Here is a 22,459-nt window from a genome sequence, read left to right as displayed (position 1 = left end):
CGGCCCAGCTTTATTCACACCCATAGTGAGAGGGCTAGAGTGCTCTTATAGCTAGGAAAAAAATAGCACATCAAGAGACAAGTGGCATTGTGCAGATTCTCTACACTGGTTGGCTTATTCTACAGTCCTTAGTCATTGTTAACACTGGGATATTTGAAAGTATTTTTCTGAAAAGAATTCACACTTCGTGTATCTTATGTTATTAGCCAGTTATGCACAGAAAGAGAAGGTACAATTGACACTTTACACATCAATAATACTAAATCACCCTAGCCATCACAACAGAAAAGAATCACCTTAGTAGTTAATGGAACCCCAAGTGGGAGGTGGGACTCAGCAGTCAATAGCACATTCTACTCTTGCTGAAGATGAGGACTAAATCCCCAACACCATTAGGCGGTTCATAACTACCTATGACTCCATTATTTCAGGGTACCCAGTGCCCTCTTCTGGCCTCCATGGGCACACGCGCATATAAGGTGTACATACAATACTCAGGTACACACATGTGTACATAAAATAAAAATAAATCTTTAACAACAACCTTTATAGAATTTAGGTGGTCATTCTGTGACTCAGTTAATCAACTTTTCTGTTTGAAACTGGTTATAGTAAAATGGGGAGGAAAATGCCTTTGCCACGGGAGTGGTCTTGTGTTTGCATCATAGTGTTTCCTCGTACTTTACCATCATTAGAAACTAACGGTGTAAAATTGTAATTCCTAATTAGGAAAGGATTAAGAAATTTTACCTTTGCTCAACTCTTCTCTAGTAACCATCCAAGAAAACAGGATCATTCCACTCACTAACAGAGTAACTTCAAAAACATTCCAGGTTTCCCATCAAGTGTTTTCCTGTAATAAAAAGTGATAGGCATAAGTAGATTTGTTTTGTTTTGTTTTGTTTTTTCGGCTTCAAAATTCAATTATGTTTGTTTTCTTTCTGACAAGACAGACTACAGAATAGTCATCTTTTTATTTCATCACCTAACTGTATTAAAGTTATATTGATTCTATAAACTAGTAATAATGCTGAAAGTTTGTGCTGAGTGGAGGTGTAACTCAATGATTCATCCCTGCCTAGCTTATCTGCAGGCCCAGGTTTCACCTCCAAATCACAAAAGAAAAATCATCTGGAAAAGTAGCTAGCATAAGATTCTTGAGTGTATAAATCCATAAGCATATTTCTGTAGGGGTGTGTGTGTGTGTGTGTGTGTGTGTGTGTGTGTGTGTGTGTGTGTGTGTGTCTCACAGCATGCATGTCCACATCTGTGCACACCTTTGTCTCGTCAGCTCTCCTCCTACCTTTATGAGGATTCCAGGGATTGAACTCAGGTCACCAAGTTTGCATAAGCACTGCTGAGCCATCTTGCTGACCTGTGGCTTTTAAATGAAATAATAACTGTAAAGTCAGGGCAGATGTTAGAGAGAATAGGACTATCATTGATCTCATAGACTTCATCCCAAGAGTGGTTCTCCGGTCATTACCAGGTGTCTTCGGATCAACTCGAGCACACACCTCCTTCCTGGTGTTCAGCAGGAAGGCACTTGTCAGCACAGGTCCAGGAGCTTTGCAGCAGGATGAGGTCACTGAAGTGATGATGGACTTGAGGAGGAGGCGCAGGACTCGGGTGCATCAGAAGTCAACCGACCTGACCAAACTAGGAGCTCTTTTAGAAAGGAGCAAAGGAGATGTTGGCGGTTGCTTATGCCACCAATGCTAGGCAGACATTCAATTTAGGAAAATCAGTTAAATATTCCAACCACACCATAAGTCTTCATCAAATGTAATATTAACTTATATTTAGAAATTGGAAGTGTTACAGAAAAACTGTCTGCTAGCTAGCTGATGGTTTATTTTGGAAGTAATCCTGATTCAAATATGGATAAGGATTGAGTGGTTTCCTGATTAACATCTACACATCTATCTAAACTGCTTTTAAAATGCCCTAAGTGTTTAATTTTAAGCAGCCTTGGTGTTGTATAAATTGAAAGGTTGCTGATCATCCACATCAAGTCACTGTCGGTCCTTACGATATCACTTAACATATCAACTGTCACTGGAACTACACTTCTGCCCTTCTAGTTGCTTAGAAGGCTGAGGCAGGAGAATTGTGTGTTCCTGGCCAGCCTGAGCTACATAACAAACCCTAACTCAATCAAACAAAATAAAATAAAAATTATGAGTCTGAATCTTAAATAGATTCTTGGACTTTGGTTCTGCCCATCCATCAGCTTGTCCAGCTTCAGCACCCAATCTCAAAGTGGCCATTCCAGAGCCACGCCCGTTCGTGAAGCTCTCTGGGATCTCTCATATCAAACTTGGCTTCCTCAGCATTTTTACTTCTGTAATGAAAACATCATGAAAGGGATGCGTAGAGTGGGAAGCCATATCTCTCTGGAGTAAATTTGTTGACCACTTCTTTCATATCCTTTGCCTGTATGTATCTCTTGGTCATGAATTCCACAAGTCTTCATCCAAATGCAGTGAGTTTGTTGGTGCAGGGTGTCAGAGGTTTCAGGTCGGATCGTTGCATTTTCTAGTAAAAATATCAACAGGAGGCACAGATAGCCGGGGGCAGCTTAGCACATGAACGCCAGCCGTTATCTCCTGATTTTTTGTTTTGTTTTGTTTTTTCGAGACAGGGTTTCTCTGTAGCTTTGAGCCTTTTTCCTTCTTCCCAGGCTGGCCTTGAACTCACAGAGATCCGCCTGCCTCTGCCTCCTGAGTGCTGGGATTAAAGGTGTGTGCCACCACCGCCCGGCTATCTGCTGATTTTTGACCATAGAATACTTTTGGTCTTGATGTAGTTCATACCATGAACGTAAGTCAGGCAGCTTTTACCCCAAACATCTCCAGTAGCCAGGATTTGTGAGTACAGCTTTATCCCTCTGAATATCAAGGTTTACAGACCTGTGGCCCTAGAGGCCATCAGACAGACTTCTGTACCATGAGCTCTTGTAATCAGTACTTTTTAGGCAGAATTCGGTAGCCAAGAACTGTGTAGAAGCCCTGGCCTGGTGGTACAGTGTGTAATTCCAGTACTGAAAAGCAGAAATAGAGTTCCTGGGGCCTACCCTAACTAGGGAACCTCAGGCCAGTGAAGAGACCCTGTCTCAGGAATAAGAAGAAGGAAGGGCTTCTGAGGAACAACACCCAATGTTGGCCTCTGCACGCAGATAGATACACACTGAGTGAATTTATGAATAAATTAATTCATAAATAAGCACATGAATAATTAAGTTATAACAGATTGAAGTCAGGAGTCCTGCTCTGAAAACTTGTTTGTGTTTTGGTGTTTGAGACAGTTGTAGCCCTGGCTGTCTTAGAACTGACTCTATAGACCAGGCTAGCCTCAGACTCAGAGATCTGCTTGCCTCTTCCTCCTGAGTGCTGGAATTAAAAGTGTGCACCACCATCTCTTGGCTAAAAACTCATTTTATTTATTTTCCTTGTTGATTATTTTGTTGGTGGTGGTTAATTTTGTTCTTATAAGTGATATATCACCATGTCGCCGTGCCTGTCCTCAAATTTACTGTGTAGACCAGTTGGTCTAGCTCTTGTAACAATGCTCCTGTCTCTGCTTCCCATTGCGGGATCATGCCCAGGTTCTTTCTCATGAAGAGGCTTTCTTTGTAGTATGACAAGAGAGCTGTAGATGCAGGTCTGTCTGTTTTTCTTCTCTCCCAAATTAACTGTTACCCATTTCAAGAAACCTAGTTGGAAATGTAGCCTTGCACAGCCGCACCAGGGGGTCTCCGGTGCACGGGGATGACATTTTCACTTTCTTTTAACAGGCATTGCAGCCTCGTTTGCTGTCAAGCTTTTCAAAGCCTGGATGGCAGAGAAGGATGCCAATTCTGTTACCTCTTCCTTGCGAAAAGCCAACTTGGACAAGCGGCTGCTTGTAAGTGTTCATGCATCAAAGGCTTTCTGTGCGACCTCTGTCAACGTGTTGGCATGTCGGTGACTTGCCAGGCTCTGCTGGACTGGACTGTGCTCCTTTCATTTCTCATTATCACAGAGAAACTAATTCCATTCTTCCTACATCCTAATAAATTTTAAATAAATAAAATACCCCTAGGCCAATCATGAGGAAACCTTTGGGAATGTATGAGGCCTTTCCTAGAGAGGATTGACTGGGGTGGGGAGTGCTATATGCGGGTAAGGCCATCCTACCTATGGGATAGTGTGCTCCGCTAAATAAAGAAGGGGGAAAAGAGAGCAATCTGAGCGATGGCGTGCCTTTTCTCTGCTTCCTAGTTGGTGCAGTGAGTGGCTCCCGCCAACGTGAGCCAAATTAACCCCTTCTCTTGAGTTGCTTTCTATCTAATACATTGTCAGATCCAACATAAAAAAAACTTTGGAAGTTTGTTGGCGGGGTATCAACATTTTATTAACAGTAAAGCTTTCTCTTGAGGGCTGTGGTAGTAGTTCAGTGGTATAAAACTTGCCTAGTACACTCAAAGCCTTCCTGGTTGCAATCCCCAGCATAATAAAATAAACCAACAAATAATTTCTTCTATATCAAATAACTTTTTGCAAAACTAAAGTTTTATTTTTTTTTTTAATCTCAACAAATTAGATAGCTACATGTGGTATCTTGAGTAGAAGTTATATTACACTTTCTAATTTTAATGGGGGGGTGGTTCATGCATGCCATAGTGCACATATAGCAGTCAGGACAACTGTAGTTTATTCTTCTACTGTGTTGTTATGGGGATCAAACTCAGGTTGGATGGCTTTACATCAAGCCTATTTACCCAGTGAGCCATCCTGCCAGTCCCACCATAGCATTTTGGGGGAGCCTGTGAATTATCCATGAACTAGCTGGATCTTGTCTAGCTGGGTTCCCTATGTCTTTCCATCCCAGAAACCAGACTGAAGGATCAGCCTCCATTTAGGACATCATGTCTGCATGGCATGGGACAGGAACACAGGTCATGAACTCAAGTCCTCAGGCACATTAAAAGCATACAAAGTTACTGGCCCTCCTGGAGACGTGGCTCAGTGGTTAAGAGTATCTACAGCTCTTGCAGAGTTTTCCAGCCCCTACGTAGGGAAGAGATAGTTCACAGCCACCTATAACTCCATCACCAGGTGCTCCAACACTCTCCGCCTGGCCTTCAAGGGCACCTGTACTCGTGCGTATATTGACACATGTGCATAAATATAGTTTAAAATTAAAACTTCACAAAGAAGTCACTGGCAAGCCTGGAAATAGAGTAGGGCATTTAGCTACTTCTCTCTGTAGTAGGGGCGGGGGTGTCTTTGACAGAGATGTTGGTGATTGGAAACAAAAGAATTTACCACAACTTGCCATAAAAGACTCACTAAGTCTGGTTTATTAAACAGCCATAGGTTGGTTAGTTAGATGACTGGTGTAAACCTTGGTTTGAAACTTCTGGTTTGAAAACATACATCATTTACCTGTTCTTACTAGATCGGTGTGTTGTGGGAATGAGAAGCATAGACGGTGTTTCTCCCAAGTGCTCACAACACAGGTTGGGTGGAACAGGCTGCTTGTGATCCACAGTACAGTAGGTGCCTGAGAGTCCCTGACTTAGCGCCTGAGACACTTGGCATCTGTTACATTTCCAGGGAGTAATTTTTGTCTCGTGAAGATATACAGTTTATGTAACTGTTCAGCATTACTCAGCAGTGTTAAGGAAAAATGTGTACAAACTTGAGGAGATGGTATGGGAGGGAAACTGAAGTTGATTTTCCTATTATTTATTCATTGAATGTGGTTTTGGCATATTACATGCCAGAAACTTCTGGGAACTGGGAAAATTGAAAGAAAGCAAATTGACCCTTGCCTTTATGAGGTGACATGCTACTTCAGGGGAATGAGCAACACACAGATAGAACCTCTGTGTGTGTGTGTGTGTGTGTTTTAATGGTGAAGTTAGGGTCATCATAGTACATGTCTGTAATCCTAACACAGGGGGCTAAAGCTTGGAGGATCGCCATGAGTCATGAGACTTTATCTCAAAATCCAAAACCAAAAACAACAAAAAAGGAAAATCCTGTAGAGAGGCAGTTGTGTAGACAACAGCTAAGGGAGAACAGATTTTGGGGAGCGGTAGTCAATACAGGCCTTTGTAGTGAGGGAAAGTCTGTGCAATGAGGGGGTGTGTCCAAAAGAGCACATCTGCTTCATAAACGCGCTGCGGGCATTGTGATTGGCATGCACTGCGACATCACTTCAGATTGCACTTGGCAGCCACACTCTTCCTGACAAGAATGTGCAGTGGCTGCACTGAGTAGTAGAGCCAGAAGTGACCGTAAGTGCCCCCAGCCTGCCCTTACACCATGTCACCTGCTAAAGTGGGGTGTGCCTACTTCAAGTCTGAGGAGGGGGCTGCATGAGGAGGCCTGCCACCACGCCTGGTGGACTGAGCGTGATTGCCCAGGCCCCACATACGGAAGGACCAGACCTCCACAGGTTGTCTCCTGAGGACTCACACAAGTCATCCCATGACCTGCATGTGCGTAAACACACTGGTTAGATAGAGAGAGATAACAGGACAGACGGATGGATGGGTACATGGATGGATGGATGGATGGATGGATGGATGGATGGATGGATGGATGGATGGATGGGTACATGGATGGATGGGTACATGGATGGATGGGTACATGGATGGATGGATGGATGGATGGGTACATGGATGGATGGATGGATGGATGGATGGATGGATGGATGGATGGATGGATGGACAGACAGACAGATAGATAGACAGATAGACATGATGATACATAGATAGATGATACATGGATGGATGGATGAATAAATATAGATGGATGATAGACAGATGATAGATTTATAGATAATTGTTGATGTTTTATTTTTTTGTTTTTTAGAAACACTTGTATTTTAAATAGTCACTATGAAGGAAGTGCCAATACACTTTTATTCTTTGGGAGCGAAAGGGACCATTCCGTAAAATAAAATGAACCTTCCCCTAAATCTGGAAGGTCTTCGATGGTAGTGTAAATATTAACGATGAAGTCTCAGTAAGGTGAGAAATGTTTCGATGTGAATGCACATTTGTTAGATGTTCCCACCGACTCTGTTCTGACATAAAATATATGACTTCAGGAAATTTGGGGGCGCTGATGGGGGCCCAGCAGCAGCAGTACTGTGTTCCTCTCCCTGGTGGCAGCCCCATGGCAGATCTTTCCCGAGATGAGTTACATTGGCTGCATACATGCAGACCTGACCGATGTAAAGCACGTGCCTGTTTCTAGACTTGACGGCAGTTTGAAAATTGCCTTAATTCCATAGTTGGGTGCTGGATTCACACAGGATTAGATCGTGACTAAGTGTTCCTGAGCAGGTGCCAAGCTGCGAAGGGTGAAGTGAGATGAAGTGATGCAAACATGAAGGCAGCCAGGGTGGTTTGCTCTTTTTGTTGTTTTAACAAAAAATCCCATCAGAATTATGTAAGAAACTCAGCAGTTGGTGAGGCGAGTCTCCCCCAGAACTTAATTGAGAACCACCATCCTTCGTGGAGAACGGGAACCCCACTGCTCCATTTCTGTTTCTGAACAGTGAGGAGCAGCATTTGCTTAGGAGCTGGAGGTCCTTGGAGAGGAGGAGCCACTGGTGTTTCTGATCATTTCCACTTTACAGAAACAAACTTTAACTCGGTTAAGGAAGCAGTGTGAGTAGTAGCTAACGATTTTAACTTTTCTTCTTGATTTACAAACAACTCAAGTACTATTCAATTTTTTGGATTTTTTGTTGATGATGATGATGTTATTGTTGTTGGATTGTTTTGTTTTGGGGTCTGTTTGGGGTTTTTCAAGGCAAAGTTTCTCTCTGTAGTCTTGGCTGTTCTGGAGCTCACTCTATATATAGACCAGGCTGGCCTCGAACTCACAGATCCACCTGCCTCTGCCTTCCAAATGCTGGGATTAAAGACGTGTGCCACCATGGTCAAGCAACTTTAGTCCTGTGCCGTTGATTAAGGTGAAAGAAAAGGGGGGTGATGGTTCCAGTGAGCGAGGCAAGTGTCTGCATTGCGCAATCTTCTTCTTTATAAAGTCACCGTCTTCTAAAAGGTGCTACTCAGTCCCAGGAATAGTTCTCTGCTGTGGAGCAGTCCTTATCTGCATGAGATCACAAGTGTGTTAATATGGAAATTCCAACCTCATTTGAATAGCCTGCAGTTTACACATCTCCTTTTCTCCTTCAGGAACTCTTCCCAGTGAACAGACAGAGTGTGGACCATTTTGCTAAGTACTTCACTGATGCCGGGCTGAAGGAGCTGTCAGACTTTCTCCGAGTCCAGCAGTCGCTGGGCACCAGGAAGGAACTGCAGAAGGAGCTGCAAGAGCGACTGTCTCAGGAATGTCCTATCAAGGAGGTAGGAGGCCATGGCGACCTGCAGCAGCACCACATGGGGTGAAGGAGTGGGGCCCCACAGGGAGGTAGGAGGGTAAGGGTGGGGCCCCACAGGGAGGTAGGAGGCTGTGGTGAATGTGCTTGGTTGGTGGGTGTGCTCAGTAGTCGAGCACTTGGATAAACAATCACAAGACCATGGTTTCCATCCCCAGCACGCGCATGCACACACCAATGGGAAGAACTAACTACATAGGGCATATAGCACAGCTTCCTGCCGCCCCTGCCCCCCCCCCTTCCCCCCCCCCCCCCCCCCCCCCCCTCCCCCACCATGTTTATTGCTATACACAATCCCCTTTTTCCTAGCATTTAAGTTGGCTCAAAGTACTCACTCAAAATCCTCTTTTATTACATTTTGGAGTATTCTAGAAATTAATGCTATTTTGGTTCAAATGGCGTATTTTACCAGGCTGTCATGATTACTAAACTGCTATGATTATCCAATGTTAGAATACCCCACAGTGTGATGTTCTGTTTTATTGTGGATTCTCTCGCTGGTATTAGGCATTAGCTAGTGTTTAGTGTCTGGGCTGGGCATTTTACATCACTGGTTGTGAATGTATGGGCTTGTTTCTATTTTCATGGTGATTAGAGTCAAACCCAGGACCTCATATGTGTACAGCAAGAGCTCCACCATTGAATTGTATTCTGGCACCTTTGAAAGAGAACAAAATGCAAATCCACACAGGGAACGACCAGCTGGGCCAGCATCCTGTTTCACCCCTTTACGAAAGCTGGGTAAAGCTCCAGGTTTTGGAACCATATATGTTAGATAGTGATCACTGTTGATGCATCTGGAAAGCTGTTCTTTAGGCTGAGAAGCGACATTTTTCTATGATCTGGTAAACTCAAACTTAAGCTGGGGAGTCCTCCTCATCCTTCCTCCCACACCCCTGCACCACAGCTGCATCTGCTGCGCTCTCCTCAGCCTCACCTCTGTACCACAGCTGCTGTGCTCCAAGCCTGGCCTGGCTTCTCAAATGGTTGAGAGCCAGGGAAGCTCACACCGGTAACCGTCCACCAGGTGGAGGTGTTAGAACACCAAATGCCCGTGCATCCATGGCCTCCCCGTCAGCAGTGTGCCTAGCCATGTTCAAACTAGAGTCCTGCATGGCTTTCCATGGTGTGGGGGGGAGCTGAGGAAAACCATGGTGATGCTCTTGGTACATACAGGCCTGCCTTGCTCTGACTCACACTAGATCTCAGGCAGCTCCAAGCCTGGGTGCTCCAGCCACTTCTTGAGAGCTACTCAACCCTCTCTGTTTCTGAAGTTCAGATCAGAAGTAAGAAAATTGGTTATCTTCTCACAAAAAGACAGGGAAAGGGTGTGTTACTAGTTACAGAGTTGCACACCTAAAATACTGTGTGGCTTTTAATCGCTTCTGAGACCTTACCTGTAATTGTGCTTGTATTTCAAAAAGAAAAAGGTATAGCATTTGAGTATGAATGGAACACACTGTTAGGCTGAGAATAAGTTTCCATATTTATACATAATCTGAAAGGGGAGACACCTGCTGGTATTGCTGGGTGTACATGAATCAAAGAAAAAATGACAGAATTTGGGGTGTGGCTTGCTTGACATGCATCAGCTTTGGGTCCAGCATCTCATAATCCAGGTGTGGTGTCTAGTCTCAGCAGTTGGGGGGGGGGGGGGCCGTGAAGGGAGGAAGAACAGAAGATCAAGGTCATCCTCAACTATGGAGCAAGTTTCCCCTGTCTGGAAAGAGGGGAGAGAGAGGAAGGAGAGGAAGGAGAAGGCCTTGTACTTTACAGTTTCTTTACCAATTGACTTTGCACTGAGCTGGGGCATGGGAATCATCTTAAAAATAAGAATTAGAGAATACATTTGTAGAGAAGGGATTTTTGCAAGTCCATAACATTTCCATCAAGAAGTTTAATTTTGAAAAAGAGATAAAAATTCACAGACCTGTTGCTTTCTTTAAACCTAAAGAAGACTCACATGCCCTTCTCTACTGAACCCACAGGGTTCATCCCCATACTTATTATCTAGAAAACAAAGTCTTTCTCTTAGTCCATGCCATCTACCAGCTTTTGTCTAGAACTAAGTTTATGGAGTAGAAATTGTTCTTAACAGTTTTCCTTCATTTTGTCATTTGAGGGTGTGTATCAGGAATGGAGAAGTTGAGCACAGCATTTCCTACCCTGCCCCAAACCTTTTATTGACCAGGCCAGCGAGAGGAATAACCCCAGCATCTGTATTTGAGGTGTTGTTCACTAACTATCTTTCCATGAAATGTAGGTGGTGCTTTATGTCAAGGAGGAAATGAAAAGGAACGATCTTCCGGAAACAGCCGTGATCGGGCTTCTGTGGACCTGTATCATGAATGCTGTTGAATGGAACAAGAAGGAAGAGCTGGTTGCAGAGCAAGCTCTCAAGCACCTGAAGGTAATGGGTCTTAAATCAGAACCAGCTCTGAGGTGGGTCAGCTGCACCTCCTGGGAGTCTGAGGGGTAGAGCTGGGTGTGGGGCCACGTTCCTAAAACCCCAACACTCAGAGGTGGAGGCAGGAAAATCGGTTCAAGGCCAGTCTGGACTACAAGAGACCCTGTCACAAACAATAAGAAACAAGAGAACAAGTGGGTGCCACCTGTGTTTCCCCTAGAACCAAATTAAACGTACCCTGTCTACATTTTTCCTTTTCAAATCTGCCGCTACCTAAAATGTCTCCAATATGAGAACATGAAACATCTCAAAGTGGGTTCTCACGAAAAACATCAGAAATATCCACAGAGTCATCCTCAGGGCCATACATTAAAGAGAAGTGTGTTGCTGGGTGGTGATGGCGCATGCCTGTAATCCCAGCACTCAGGAGGCAGAGCCAGGCGGATCTCTGTGAGTCTGAGGCCAACCTGGGCTAACAAGTGAGTTCCAGGAAAGGCGCAAAGCTACACAGAGAAACCCTGTCTCGAAAAGCAGAGAGAGAGAGAGAAAGAGAGAGAGAGAGAGAGAGAAATGTGAGCTAACCATTACTGGTTCATATGAAAAAAATACTCGAATCTTTCATTTGAGTAAACAGTGAATAGACATTAGAATTAGAGAAGAAATTGATGATGTCAGTTGCATATTTTCAGGTAGAGATCAGCATGCCTTTGCCTTGAGGTGAGTGGGAACCGTAGATCTTGCATCTAGAGTTCAGTTAGGAAGTCGAGGACAGAATATGAACAAGGTGGCCAGAGATGATGGATGACTCCAGTGTTTGTGAGGTGAGAGGAGTGAGCGATCTGGTCTAGCAGCCGTGATGGGGAAGTCTCCAGGAAAGGGAATGAGTAGGTCTTAGAGAAAGCAACCAAAGACGTTGGGGATGTAGGAACAACAGAAAGACCCTGCAAGTGGCTTTTGATGCCTGGGACATCAGGAAGTAGACTCCCACCATCCTAACTGCAGAGGGAGGCTGTGCCATGGCCTTGAGGATGCGATCCCACTTCCACAACATCCAGCATACACAGTGGGTCTGCAGTTGTCCGCAATATAGGTAAAGTCTCATTTGGTCTCTTTAGTGGGGACAATGAAAATAATCTAGGGGAACACACTGCTATACAGTTCGCTTTGATTGACCATAACAACAACCCTGGAATGAACCTCCATGGTGCTGAGATTCCAGTAGTGCTGGCCCCACGTCACACCGTCCCCTCCGCTCTCTTCCAGCAATATGCTCCCCTGCTGGCTGTGTTCAGCTCCCAAGGCCAGTCAGAGCTTGTCCTCCTGCAGAAGGTTCAGGAATACTGCTACGACAACATCCACTTCATGAAAGCCTTCCAGAAGATCGTGGTTCTCTTCTATAAAGGTATCCTCATGTCCAATCACCGTGCCTCTATGCTTTGCAGACGTTCTGAGAGCAGAGCTGGGTAAGGCAGAGATCACAAGTCTGTCCTTCTGGAGGAACACCAGAGAGTTGGCCGCATCACAGAAAGAGAGAAGGCATGCACCCGTATGCACTATATCGGGAACATTTCTAGTTGGGCACCTGAACATATCTTACTGGTCAAAGCTACCAGAAGACTGGGCATGAACTGGTTGTTTCTTGGCTATAGTGAACAAATGTAATTATATAAGATAATTGGGTCTGCTTCTGAATTGCAACAATTAGCTCTAATAACAGTGATTATCAAAATGCTATATATACTGTGTTCAGACCCATTTCAGTGCCATAAGCCTGACTTGATAATTACTGGAATAATTAGCCTTTCACTTGACATTTTGGTTGTTTGGCCCAGCCATTCTCCTGTTTTTCCAAGGCAAGGCTATTTTTAAGAATTCACATTTACTGTCTTTTCATTGTATTTATAAGGTTTAGGTTGCCATGACAACGAGCACTAAAAATGAATGTTAAATGCTCTAACTGATCTCAGTCTCCATACCTACAGCATACAAAAGTGATCCTGGGCTGTTTTAGGGCTAGATGATGTAGTTTTAATGACAGGGAGGGAGCAATTGGGAGATACCTTTTGAACATTACAAAAGACTCGTTAGAGGTTATTACATACATAAGTAGCATAATATCACGAATATAAGGTAATATAAGATTAATGTTTATTTTCCCTGTGTTCTTAAAATTGCCTACTGTGTTCTTTACATATGATGTCTTTTGACCATATCACGTACACCGCTTTACCCACTCCTGCCCCATTCCCCAGCTCCTGCTGATCTCCTTTACCCCAGCCAGCCCTGTTTCATGTCTTTTTTCTCATTAACCAAGTGAGTTTAGTTAAGATGATGTACAGATGCATCTCTGCTCCCCAAAGTTGTCTACTTAGAATAATAACTTTAGACTTTTTATTGTAATTTTTTTTTTTTTCTGGAGCTGAGGACCGAACCCAGGGCCTTGCGCTTGCTAGGCAAGTGCTCTACCACTGAGCTAAATCCCCAAACCCTTGTTGTAACATTTTTACATGGTTGAGTAACAGGTATTTTCTGACTGCAAGTTTTTTGGGGTGATATTTTATGTTTGCAGAACAACAGATGTGTTGGTTAGTTGTCTATCAACTTAGTCCCAGCTAGAGCCACTTGGAAAAGGGAACCTCAATTGAGATAATGTCCCCACCAGTGTGGCCTGTGGGCAAGCCTCTGGGGCATTTTCTTAATATCATTTAAAACCAAACCTGAGGGGCCGGAGAGATGGCTCAACAGCTAAGAGCACTGGCTGCTCCCCAGAGGACCCAGAACCAATCCTAGCCCCCGATGGTTACTAGCAACTGCCTGTAACTCAGTTCCCTGGGGACCATCGCTCCTCCCTGGCTCCTTCCGGCACAGCATGCACGCGGCACCCAGACATACATGCAGACAAACACCAACACACACGTATAAAATGAATTTTCAAAAGACAAACCTGGGAGCTGGAGAGGTGGCTCCGTGGTTAGGAGCACTTGTTGATCTTGTAGGGGACCTGAGTTCAGTTCCCACCACCCACGTGCCGACTCACCGCCATCCATAATGACAGTTCGGGGAGCTGGCAGCCTCTTCTGGCGTGGTTCCTGAGTGTGCTGTGCATACGTGCCTGTAGGCAAAACCCTCATTTATAGAAAGTGATTTACAGGAAAATGTTGAGGTTTGCTGGCAGTCCACCTAAAGAGCAGCCATTCTGCCAGCCAGCGCGCATCTGACTCACCTGAGACTATGCAGAGGCTGAGGGGTGAGTGGGTTCTACATTTGCTTTCTGACCCAACACCACCGTTCCCCACCCCACCTCCGTAACCAAATAGTCTTATCAGAAGTTTTTCTCTCCGAGGCACCATAGTTTAATGTTAATTTCTCTATAAGAGCTCCTATTTTATTTTTTTTTATTCACACAAAAGGAAGGGGAAAAAAGGACTTTTTACTGGGCATGGCATTGGCCTGGTTAATGTTACATCAGTTTGTATTGTTTTAACCATGGTCCCTGACAGACAGCTTGTAGAAAGAAATGAGAAAATGGTTTCTATGGTTTCAACCCATGACAGTAGGCACATGGCTGGAGCTGTTCATGGGAAGTACTGGTGTAACTCTCAGACCCACTCCCAGTGACTGATTTCTGCCCCCTGCTCCCTCCTGCAAAAGGCTCCACAGCCTGTGATAGCCCACAAGATGGGGGACAAGCAGTGAAAACATGAGTCTTTTGGAGATGGAGCGGGGTTCAGATTCAGAACTACTGGCTTGTAAGTGGTATGTACCACTGAAGCCCTTCAGATTCACGGTGTCTAACAACGCCAGCGTCCTTCCCCATTGTGCTCCTCAGAGCGTCTAATGACAGGAACTAAAACAACTTCAGTTACTAGTTTCCAATCCCAGATGCCAAGGGACAATGACCTGAAATTATAAAATCACCGGAAAATAAAAGGCAGAGGCAAAATAAAAGGCAGAGGCGGCGGCTCTTCCGTAAACCTTTCCTTAACGCCTCTTAAATAACCAAAGTCAGCCCTGCCTGTGGCAGGAAGGGCCCCAGTATCATGTTTATTTTGCTAATTTGAACAGAAATCAGAAAACTTTTTCAGTAAGGACCTAAAGATAAATCAGTGAGATGTTAAAATTATATTTTTAGGTAATTTTGTAATTTTCCCTGAGACTTAATACTTAGTCTATTTTCTTGGGTACAATATTGTACATTTTCTTTTGAGAACCAGGAATCCCTGGAGAACGGACGTTCGTACCACCATTAAGGGCGTTGCTAGGTTACTGTGTTTATTGTTTTAACTTGTAATCTTCTCTCTGCGATTATTCCACACAACAGGCGCCTGTGCCACAGGAGATGTGGGCTTCATTTGTCCCCTAAGGACTTAGATGCTCTTGTGTCGTGCCCAGAAAGCCTAGATGAACAGTGAGTTTGAGTTCTCTTTTCCCAGCTGGAGAACTTGCTAAAATGCGGACTGAGGTGTTAGAGGGATGTATCAGCAGTTAGTGCTGAGGACCTGAGTTCGCTTCCCAGCACCACACCATGCACTACAACTGCCTGTCCTGTAAGGTCTCCTCCAGGGGGCCCACACCTCTGGCTTCTGAGAGGCTTTTTTTCTTCTTCCTTTTTTTTTTCCCTTAAGAAAAATAAGTGAACACCTATTGTTGGAAGGTTTTGCTCTTTTTGTGGGGTCCACTGCCCAGCTACCAAATGAATCACACATGGAGGCTTATTCTTAATTATGAATGCCTGGCCTTAGCTTGGCTTAGTTTCTAGCCAGCTTTCCTTAACTTAAATTATTCCGACTTACCTCTGAGTTTTTCCCTTCCCTTACTTCTTACTCTTCTCCACGGTTGGCTGTGAGGCTGGCCCCTGACGTCCTCCTTCTCTCTTTTCCTCCTCTGGCTCCTAGATCTCTTTTCTTTCCTCGCAGATCTCTCCTTCTGTATATTGATTCTCTCTGCCTGCCAGCCCTGCCTGTCCTTCCTCCTGCCTTGCTATTGGCCAGTTCTTTATTAGACCGTCAGGTGTTTTACACGGCACAGTAACACGGCTTCACAGAGTTAAACAAATGCCACATAAACAAAAGTAACACACCCTAAAATAATATTCTACAACACACGCTCTTCTGAGGAAATTCTCACTCCCAGCATTCTTGGGGAAATTATCTTCTGACTTGTGTCCCTATGTGACACAATGTATAATTCTGAATTTTTCAAGTTTCCAGTGGTCTCGTTTTAGACTTAACTATATAATAACATGTTGTAAAGCTAAGTGGTCCTCAGCCTCCTTATTCTGTCTCTGGGTTTGTCTACTGTTTGTGTGATGAACGCATGCTAAATGGCCACTCCTGTTCAGTGCTGGAAATTACAGACAAGAGTTCCCGACTTGCTAAATTGCAAGATGGAAGGAAAATACGTATCATCTCGTCTGAGGGCTCGCTTATAATTTTAACAAACCCCTCTCCCACTTTTTCTTAGGATAAAAATGTCTCTCCCTTTCTTCGTTCCTCAGTTTAAACCTAAGCAAACCTGGTGTCTCCTGCCTATAATCAAGCTCCACAAATGGTAAAGGCGGGCCTAGACAGTAAAACCTTCTCTCAGAAAAACACTCACTAGTAGACCAGGCTGGCCTTGAGCTCACAGAGATCATCTGCCTCCCTGTCCCCAGTGCCTGGATTAAAGGTGTGCACCACACCTGGTATATGTGTATGCAGATGCCCTCCAGGGCCAGAGGCATCCGATTCCCATGGAGGAGTCCAGGTGCTTGGTCATGAGCCATCCCTGTAAATTCTGGGAACCAACAGGACCTGGGGCAGTGGGGGAGGGGTGCACACTTGTGCGTTGAGCTATTTCTCCAGCCCCTCCTAAACTTTTTTTGTTTTGTTTTGTTTGTTTTTCGAGACAGGGTTTCTCTGTGTAGCTTTGTGCCTTTCCTGGATCTCACTCTGTAGACTCTCAAAGATCCGCCTGCCTCTGCCTCCCGAGTGCTTGGATTAAAGGTGTGTGCCACCACCGCCCAGCCCACCATAAACTTTTTGATATCCAAGTATGCCTAACTGTCCCAGGCTGTGGCTCTAGCTCTTTAGTAATAATTCTCTTGTGCTAGAAATTTGATCTTTCAACAAATATTCATTAATAAATGGGGTTCTTTTTGTTTGTTTCAAGACAGAGTTTCTCTGTGTAGCCCTAGCTGTCCTGGAACTCACTCTGTAAGCCAGGCTGGCCTTGAACTCAAAGATCTGCCTGCCTCTGCCTCCCAAGTGCTGGGATTAAAGACTTAGAAATGAGATTCTTAACTTCCCAGACCTCTCCATTGTACTGTTGTGTGGTTTTATATTTGTGTGTGTGTGTGTGTGTGTGTGTGTGTGTGTGTAGATATATGTGATGTAGCTTTGCAGTCTTTTGATGTCACTTCCATCCCTGTCTTTGACACATTTTAGTATGTGCATGGCTCCTTTTGTCCTCTGTGGGTGACAAACCCTAGCATGAGCTCTGCCTTCAGAAGGCCTAGTGCCTCTGAGCAGCAGGTGACATCAGCTCTCTGGCTTGTTATGTATGATCCCCTTCATTAATGTGTGGAAAGAGTGCAGTTTCCATTTATATTTTTATAAATTGCCCACATTTGTTGTGTCTTGTAACCAACCTATTTTTATAACAATAGTAGTTGGAGAGAGAGACAAAAGCTGCATATGGCTGGACATATGTGCTGGAAATTCTGCAGTCCTTGGGGGTGAGTGATCAAAGAGTTTCTGAAGCCTAAGTCAGAAGTGTCTTAAAGACAATGTACCAGTAACAAGTGATCTTAAAACCCCTAATTAGTATTCTCGACAAATGTCTACAAAACTGTCTTTAATAGCAACAAGTTACTTCCTGGGACCATAACCCCCCCTGCTCTGTCCCTTCACAAAAAAATGGGCTTGGACTGGTGGAGGTTTTGGAAGCAACAGAAAGGCTAGAGGATAAGAATAATTGTATAGGGCTGTGACTATTATATACCGGAGTATCCTGTACTTATAAATGAACAAATCCAGACATCTTTTCTTTGCAAAATATAGGGTATCAGATGATTCTTTAAAAAGTGAAACAAACACCTGTGTTCTAATCCAGCCACATCGTTTATATGTGTGAGTGTTCTGTCTATATGTCTGTACACCATGTGTGTGCCTAGTTCCTGTGGAAGCCGGAAGAGGTCATTCTCTTTTCTGGGGCTAGAGTTACAGATGATTGTTAACTGTCACATGGGTGCTGAGAATTGAACCTGGATCCTCTGGAAGATCAACCAGGGCTTTTAACCACTGAGCCACCTCTCCAGCCCCCTCCCCATTTCTTGAGTTTAATCCAAGAGCCCTTTCTAAAAGCCAGCTTGTTTGTTTTTTTAAAGGAAAGGAAAACTAAATGCATTTCTTATGAAAACGGTACTATGCTTTAAATGAATGCCATAGTAAGTAATTTAAAATTATTTTTATTGCAAATGTGTCATTAGAATGATGCATCAATGTTACATCTACTTATCAGTACATGTAATGGAATAGACTCTTACAGGGGACACAATCCCAAAAGACGACCCTTCGTACACTGGCAGAGTACGTAGGCTGTTTTGTTTTGGTTTTGGTTTTTTGTTTTGTTTTTTGTATGTCCCCGCCCTTAAGTGTCCTCAGTTTGTGATAATCTGTGATAACTTGATGGAGTGCAATTTACACCTTTCTCTTACTGGGGCACAGGCTGTTAGACAGGCGCACAGTGGTAAGTTAATGGCAGCGTGTGGTGTGGAAGGTAGGGCTGCCTGCAGCTCCTGCCCCTGCAGCTCATCCTTGTCTGCCTGCTGCCATCTATCTTGCATCCAACCTTCATCTTTCTGGTTGCCATTTCTCCTTAACAAACGAAAGGGAAATCAAATAGAAGAGCAAACAGCCATTTGGTTGTTCCTTGTTTCATGAGACCAGATCCTGTGTGGGCCGACTAGCTTAGCGTTCAGTGCTGTTCGGTGCTGTTCCTGATTCTCAGCTTCCAGCTCCTAGGCTCGTGTGTGTGTGTGTGTGTGTGTGTGTGTGTGTGTGTGTGTGTGTGTGTGTGTGTACACGTGCGCGCGCATGTGCACGCCTCATAGCTGAGGTTGCACCTTAGTCATTATGTGGTATAACTTGTCGGGACATGGTTTTCTAAAACGTTGGAATTGCTGATTCATTTGCAAGAAAGAGTTCCTCAGCCCAGTATTGACCTGTGTGGCTTGCACTGTGTCCTGACTGATACAGTGCCTTCGATGACAGAACTGAGCTGATTGTAAGGGTGTGGGATGTGGCTCTGTGCTCCTTTAAATGAGCTTAGACGGAGGGAGACTCTTAACAGAGGCAAGAAGTCTGGTGTCCTCTATCACATTTTACCCTGAACTAGAGGCTCATGTTTTCTCCTTGGCTACACAAACACACACACACACACACACACACACACACACACACACACACACACACACACCCTTACCCTTGGAGCCGAGGTTATAAGCATATTCTGGACTCAGATCCATGCTGGGATCTGAATTCGTCCTCATGATCGTACAGAAAGTGCTCGTCCCTCCTCAGCCAGCTCTCCAGAACCGCCCCACACCAGTCTTTTTTAAATATGACATTCCTGTGGTAACTTGGCACCCTGTTTCCCAACTGCAGCTGACGTTCTGAGCGAGGAAGCGATCCTGAAGTGGTATAAGGAGGCTCATGCCGCCAAGGGCAAAAGTGTCTTTCTTGACCAGATGAAGAAGTTTGTGGAGTGGCTACAAAACGCAGAAGAAGGTAACTTCTTCACGGCTCTGATGGCCATTTTATTTCAGGTCCTCTCCCCTCGCTTTCCTTGAGATTCTTAATGTATCTTCATATACAAGCATCTTCTTTCACCTACATCTAAAAGCAAGGTAATACAGTTTTTTAAAGAAATATAAAAAAGGGAACTCAGATTATCCACTTGATGGACGATGATGAGGATGAAGTTGTGTGGCTTGGCCACACGTGGTGCGATTGAACGGGGTTTCGGCACCTTCACCACATGGGCCATGTTGGAGACAGAAGCACAGAATGAAAGCATGTCTTAGAACCAGAGCTTAAACTCCTCAGTGATGAGTGCGTTATTAGACGACTAAAGTTCACTGGGAAACAAACATAACGCAGGGTCTTTGATCTGCCCTCCTGTGTGACTGTTTTGTCTAATGAATACATGATAAATCTATCCCAGGCTGACCACAGCTCTGGGATGCTCATTAGAAGTGCATATAAAGGAATCTGATAAAATACCTGATTTTTCTTTCTTTTCTCTTAGAATCCGAATCTGAAGGTGAAGAAAATTAAATGTCCGGAGCACACTGCTAACACCACACTTTTCGGTTGGGAACGCTGAGGCGTTTGGGGAGGGAAACTTGGCTTCTGTTTGCACCAAGGAAAAAGATGATAGGCGAGGCCTCCCTGCTCGGAGGGGAAGGGGTTTTCATTTCTGTTTTGTTTAAACAGAGCCCTGAGGCATCAGCTAGTACACTTGGGACTCTACCTCTCACTGTATGCTAATTAAAGCCATTCAACAAGGGGTCAAGTAGGAACCTGAAGCTTAACCTAACTCAGCAGACCCCTTTTTAGCTGTTTTCAGGTACTGTGTGAACACCCCCCGGTGTCTGTATCACAGGGCCACTTGGATAGCTGTGTTTCTTCTGCTCATGTATGTGGTTTGACAAACCAGTTTTTTAAATAAATGGCTTTTTAAAAATCCTTGCGTATATTCTCAGAGCTCTTCTTATTTACTAGTATAGTGTGCGGTGGGGATGTATCTTAGAGTTTCTGTTGCTGTGAAGAGACACCATGACCACAGCTACTCTTACAAAGGAAAACATTTAGTTGGGGCTGGCTTACAGTTCAGAGGTTTTGTCCATTATCATCATGGTGGAAAGCATGGTGGCGTGAGGGCAGACATGGTGCAGGAGGAGCTGAGAGTTCAAGGTCTGGATCTGAAGGCCACAGGAAGAGAAAACGCTACTCTGGGCGTGGCTTGAGCATCTGAGACCTCAGGGCCCGCCCCCAGTGTCAGGCTTCCTCCAACAAGGCCACACCTCCTAATAGTGCCTCTCCCCTTGGGGGCCTTTCTCTTTCAAACTGCCTCAGTGTGTGAGAGCAGGCCTGGGTGTGGAGGTCAGAGAACCTCAGTTCTCTTCTTCCCTAGGATCCAAGTCAAGCTTCGGGTTTGGAACCTGACAAGCAGTTTTTATTTCTTTACTTTCTAATACAAGTGTCATAGTTTTCTCCGATCCAAACAGTTATTAAACAGCTACATCTCTCTTCTTTTTTTCTTTGGTTTTTCAAGACAGGATTTCTCTGTAGCTTCGGAGCCTGTCCTGGACTAGCTCTGTAGACCAGGCTGGCCTCGAACTCACAGAGATCCACCTGCCTCTGCCTCCCGAGTGCTGGGATTACAGGATGCGCCACCACTGCCTGGCATAGCAACATTTCTTAGCTATAAAAACTACTTTGTTTGGACATGGTAACTCAGACCTATAGCCCCAGCATTTTGGGGGCTAAGGCAGGAGGGTTGCTGCAAGATGGAGGCTAGCTTGGGCTACATAATGAGCTTACAGGCTAGCCTGGACTACAGTGTAAGGCCGTGTTTCTGAAAATTTAGGGGGCAAGACTCTATTCTTTAGGTCATCTTCACAGTGAAATGGACATTAACCCAAATATATGTGTTACTGCCAGTGACATCTCAAAAGTTACTAACAGTTATTAAATATGGAAATATATAGTTCCATGCTACTTGTATTTTCCTATTTCTTTGCTAAGAGCTTTAAAAAGTGTACATGTTATTTTATTCAGGTGATTTTATTCTCTCTTCTGAATGGTAACAATTTAATAAACCTGACCATATGAGAAACTTTGTAGCCTTTACTCTTGAGCTACATGAAGTACTTTAGCTGTCAGGGCAGTGGAAAGGTTCGAGAGGGCAAAAATTGAAACAAAAAGAGGGTGCATGGCTAGATAACACTCCCCAAGGTCAGGGTAAGAAGTTTTTATACCTGTTGGGTCAAGGCGGTGTATTCACTGCTGTTTCAATCAGACCCTCTAGAGGAACAGAACCAAGGAGATGGAAATACATAGAAAATCATAATTTAGTAAATTTTTAAATAGTATCCAGGGCCAAATCACACCTGAGATGTTAAGAAGCCAGTGTTTGTCCATGAGGCTGGGCTATCAAAGGCTGGAGTGGTTCCAGAAAAACTGTCTCGCTGAGGGGTGACCAGTGGTCACTTAGTCCACAGGTGGGTGCCTCTGCACTTCCCTGTGCTGGAATCCAAAATTCCCTGGAGAAAAGCTGGTCTGTAAGCAAAGGAATCTTCAGCAATGATGGCACAAATCAGTTTCACAGCCTTTTTAAACCTGGGCTTCTGCCAGAAGGTGCCACCCACAGTTGGGGTGGGACTTCCTACATCGGTTAGGACTGTTCTTCAAGATTCTGATTTGTGGCAAGTTGACATTAAAGCCAACCATAATAAATGCCTTGGAGATGAGAAATGACTCCTCTAACGTGATGTTCCTGGGTTTTCATTTGCATGGGTGTTTTACCCACCTGTGTAGAAGCTGTCATAGATCCCTGCAACTGGAATCATGCACAGTTGTGAGTCACCATGTGGGGCTTGAA

The 22,459-nt window shown here is 44.4% G+C and overlaps 1 protein-coding gene across 1 annotated transcript in view; it reads left to right on the top strand.

The window, feature by feature from the left end:
• Positions 1–20,545, top strand: part of Bzw2 (basic leucine zipper and W2 domains 2) — a 57,715-nt gene extending 37,170 nt beyond the window's left edge. Inside the window, exons 7-12 of the mRNA XM_036206419.1 lie at positions 3,797–3,906; positions 8,204–8,374; positions 10,670–10,816; positions 12,077–12,215; positions 19,459–19,581; positions 20,102–20,545. Coding sequence (XP_036062312.1) covers positions 3,797–3,906; positions 8,204–8,374; positions 10,670–10,816; positions 12,077–12,215; positions 19,459–19,581; positions 20,102–20,130 — 719 coding nt within the window. The 3' untranslated portion in view covers positions 20,131–20,545. The remainder of the gene's footprint in view (positions 1–3,796; positions 3,907–8,203; positions 8,375–10,669; positions 10,817–12,076; positions 12,216–19,458; positions 19,582–20,101) is intronic.
• Positions 20,546–22,459: the final 1,914 nt, after the last annotated feature.

The sequence above is a fragment of the Onychomys torridus genome, chromosome 14 (genome assembly GCF_903995425.1).
Source record: "Onychomys torridus chromosome 14, mOncTor1.1, whole genome shotgun sequence".
NCBI lineage: Eukaryota > Metazoa > Chordata > Mammalia > Rodentia > Cricetidae > Onychomys > Onychomys torridus.
The sequence above is the reverse complement of the archived record's forward strand: the minus strand, read 5'-3'. Positions and strand labels throughout refer to the sequence as shown.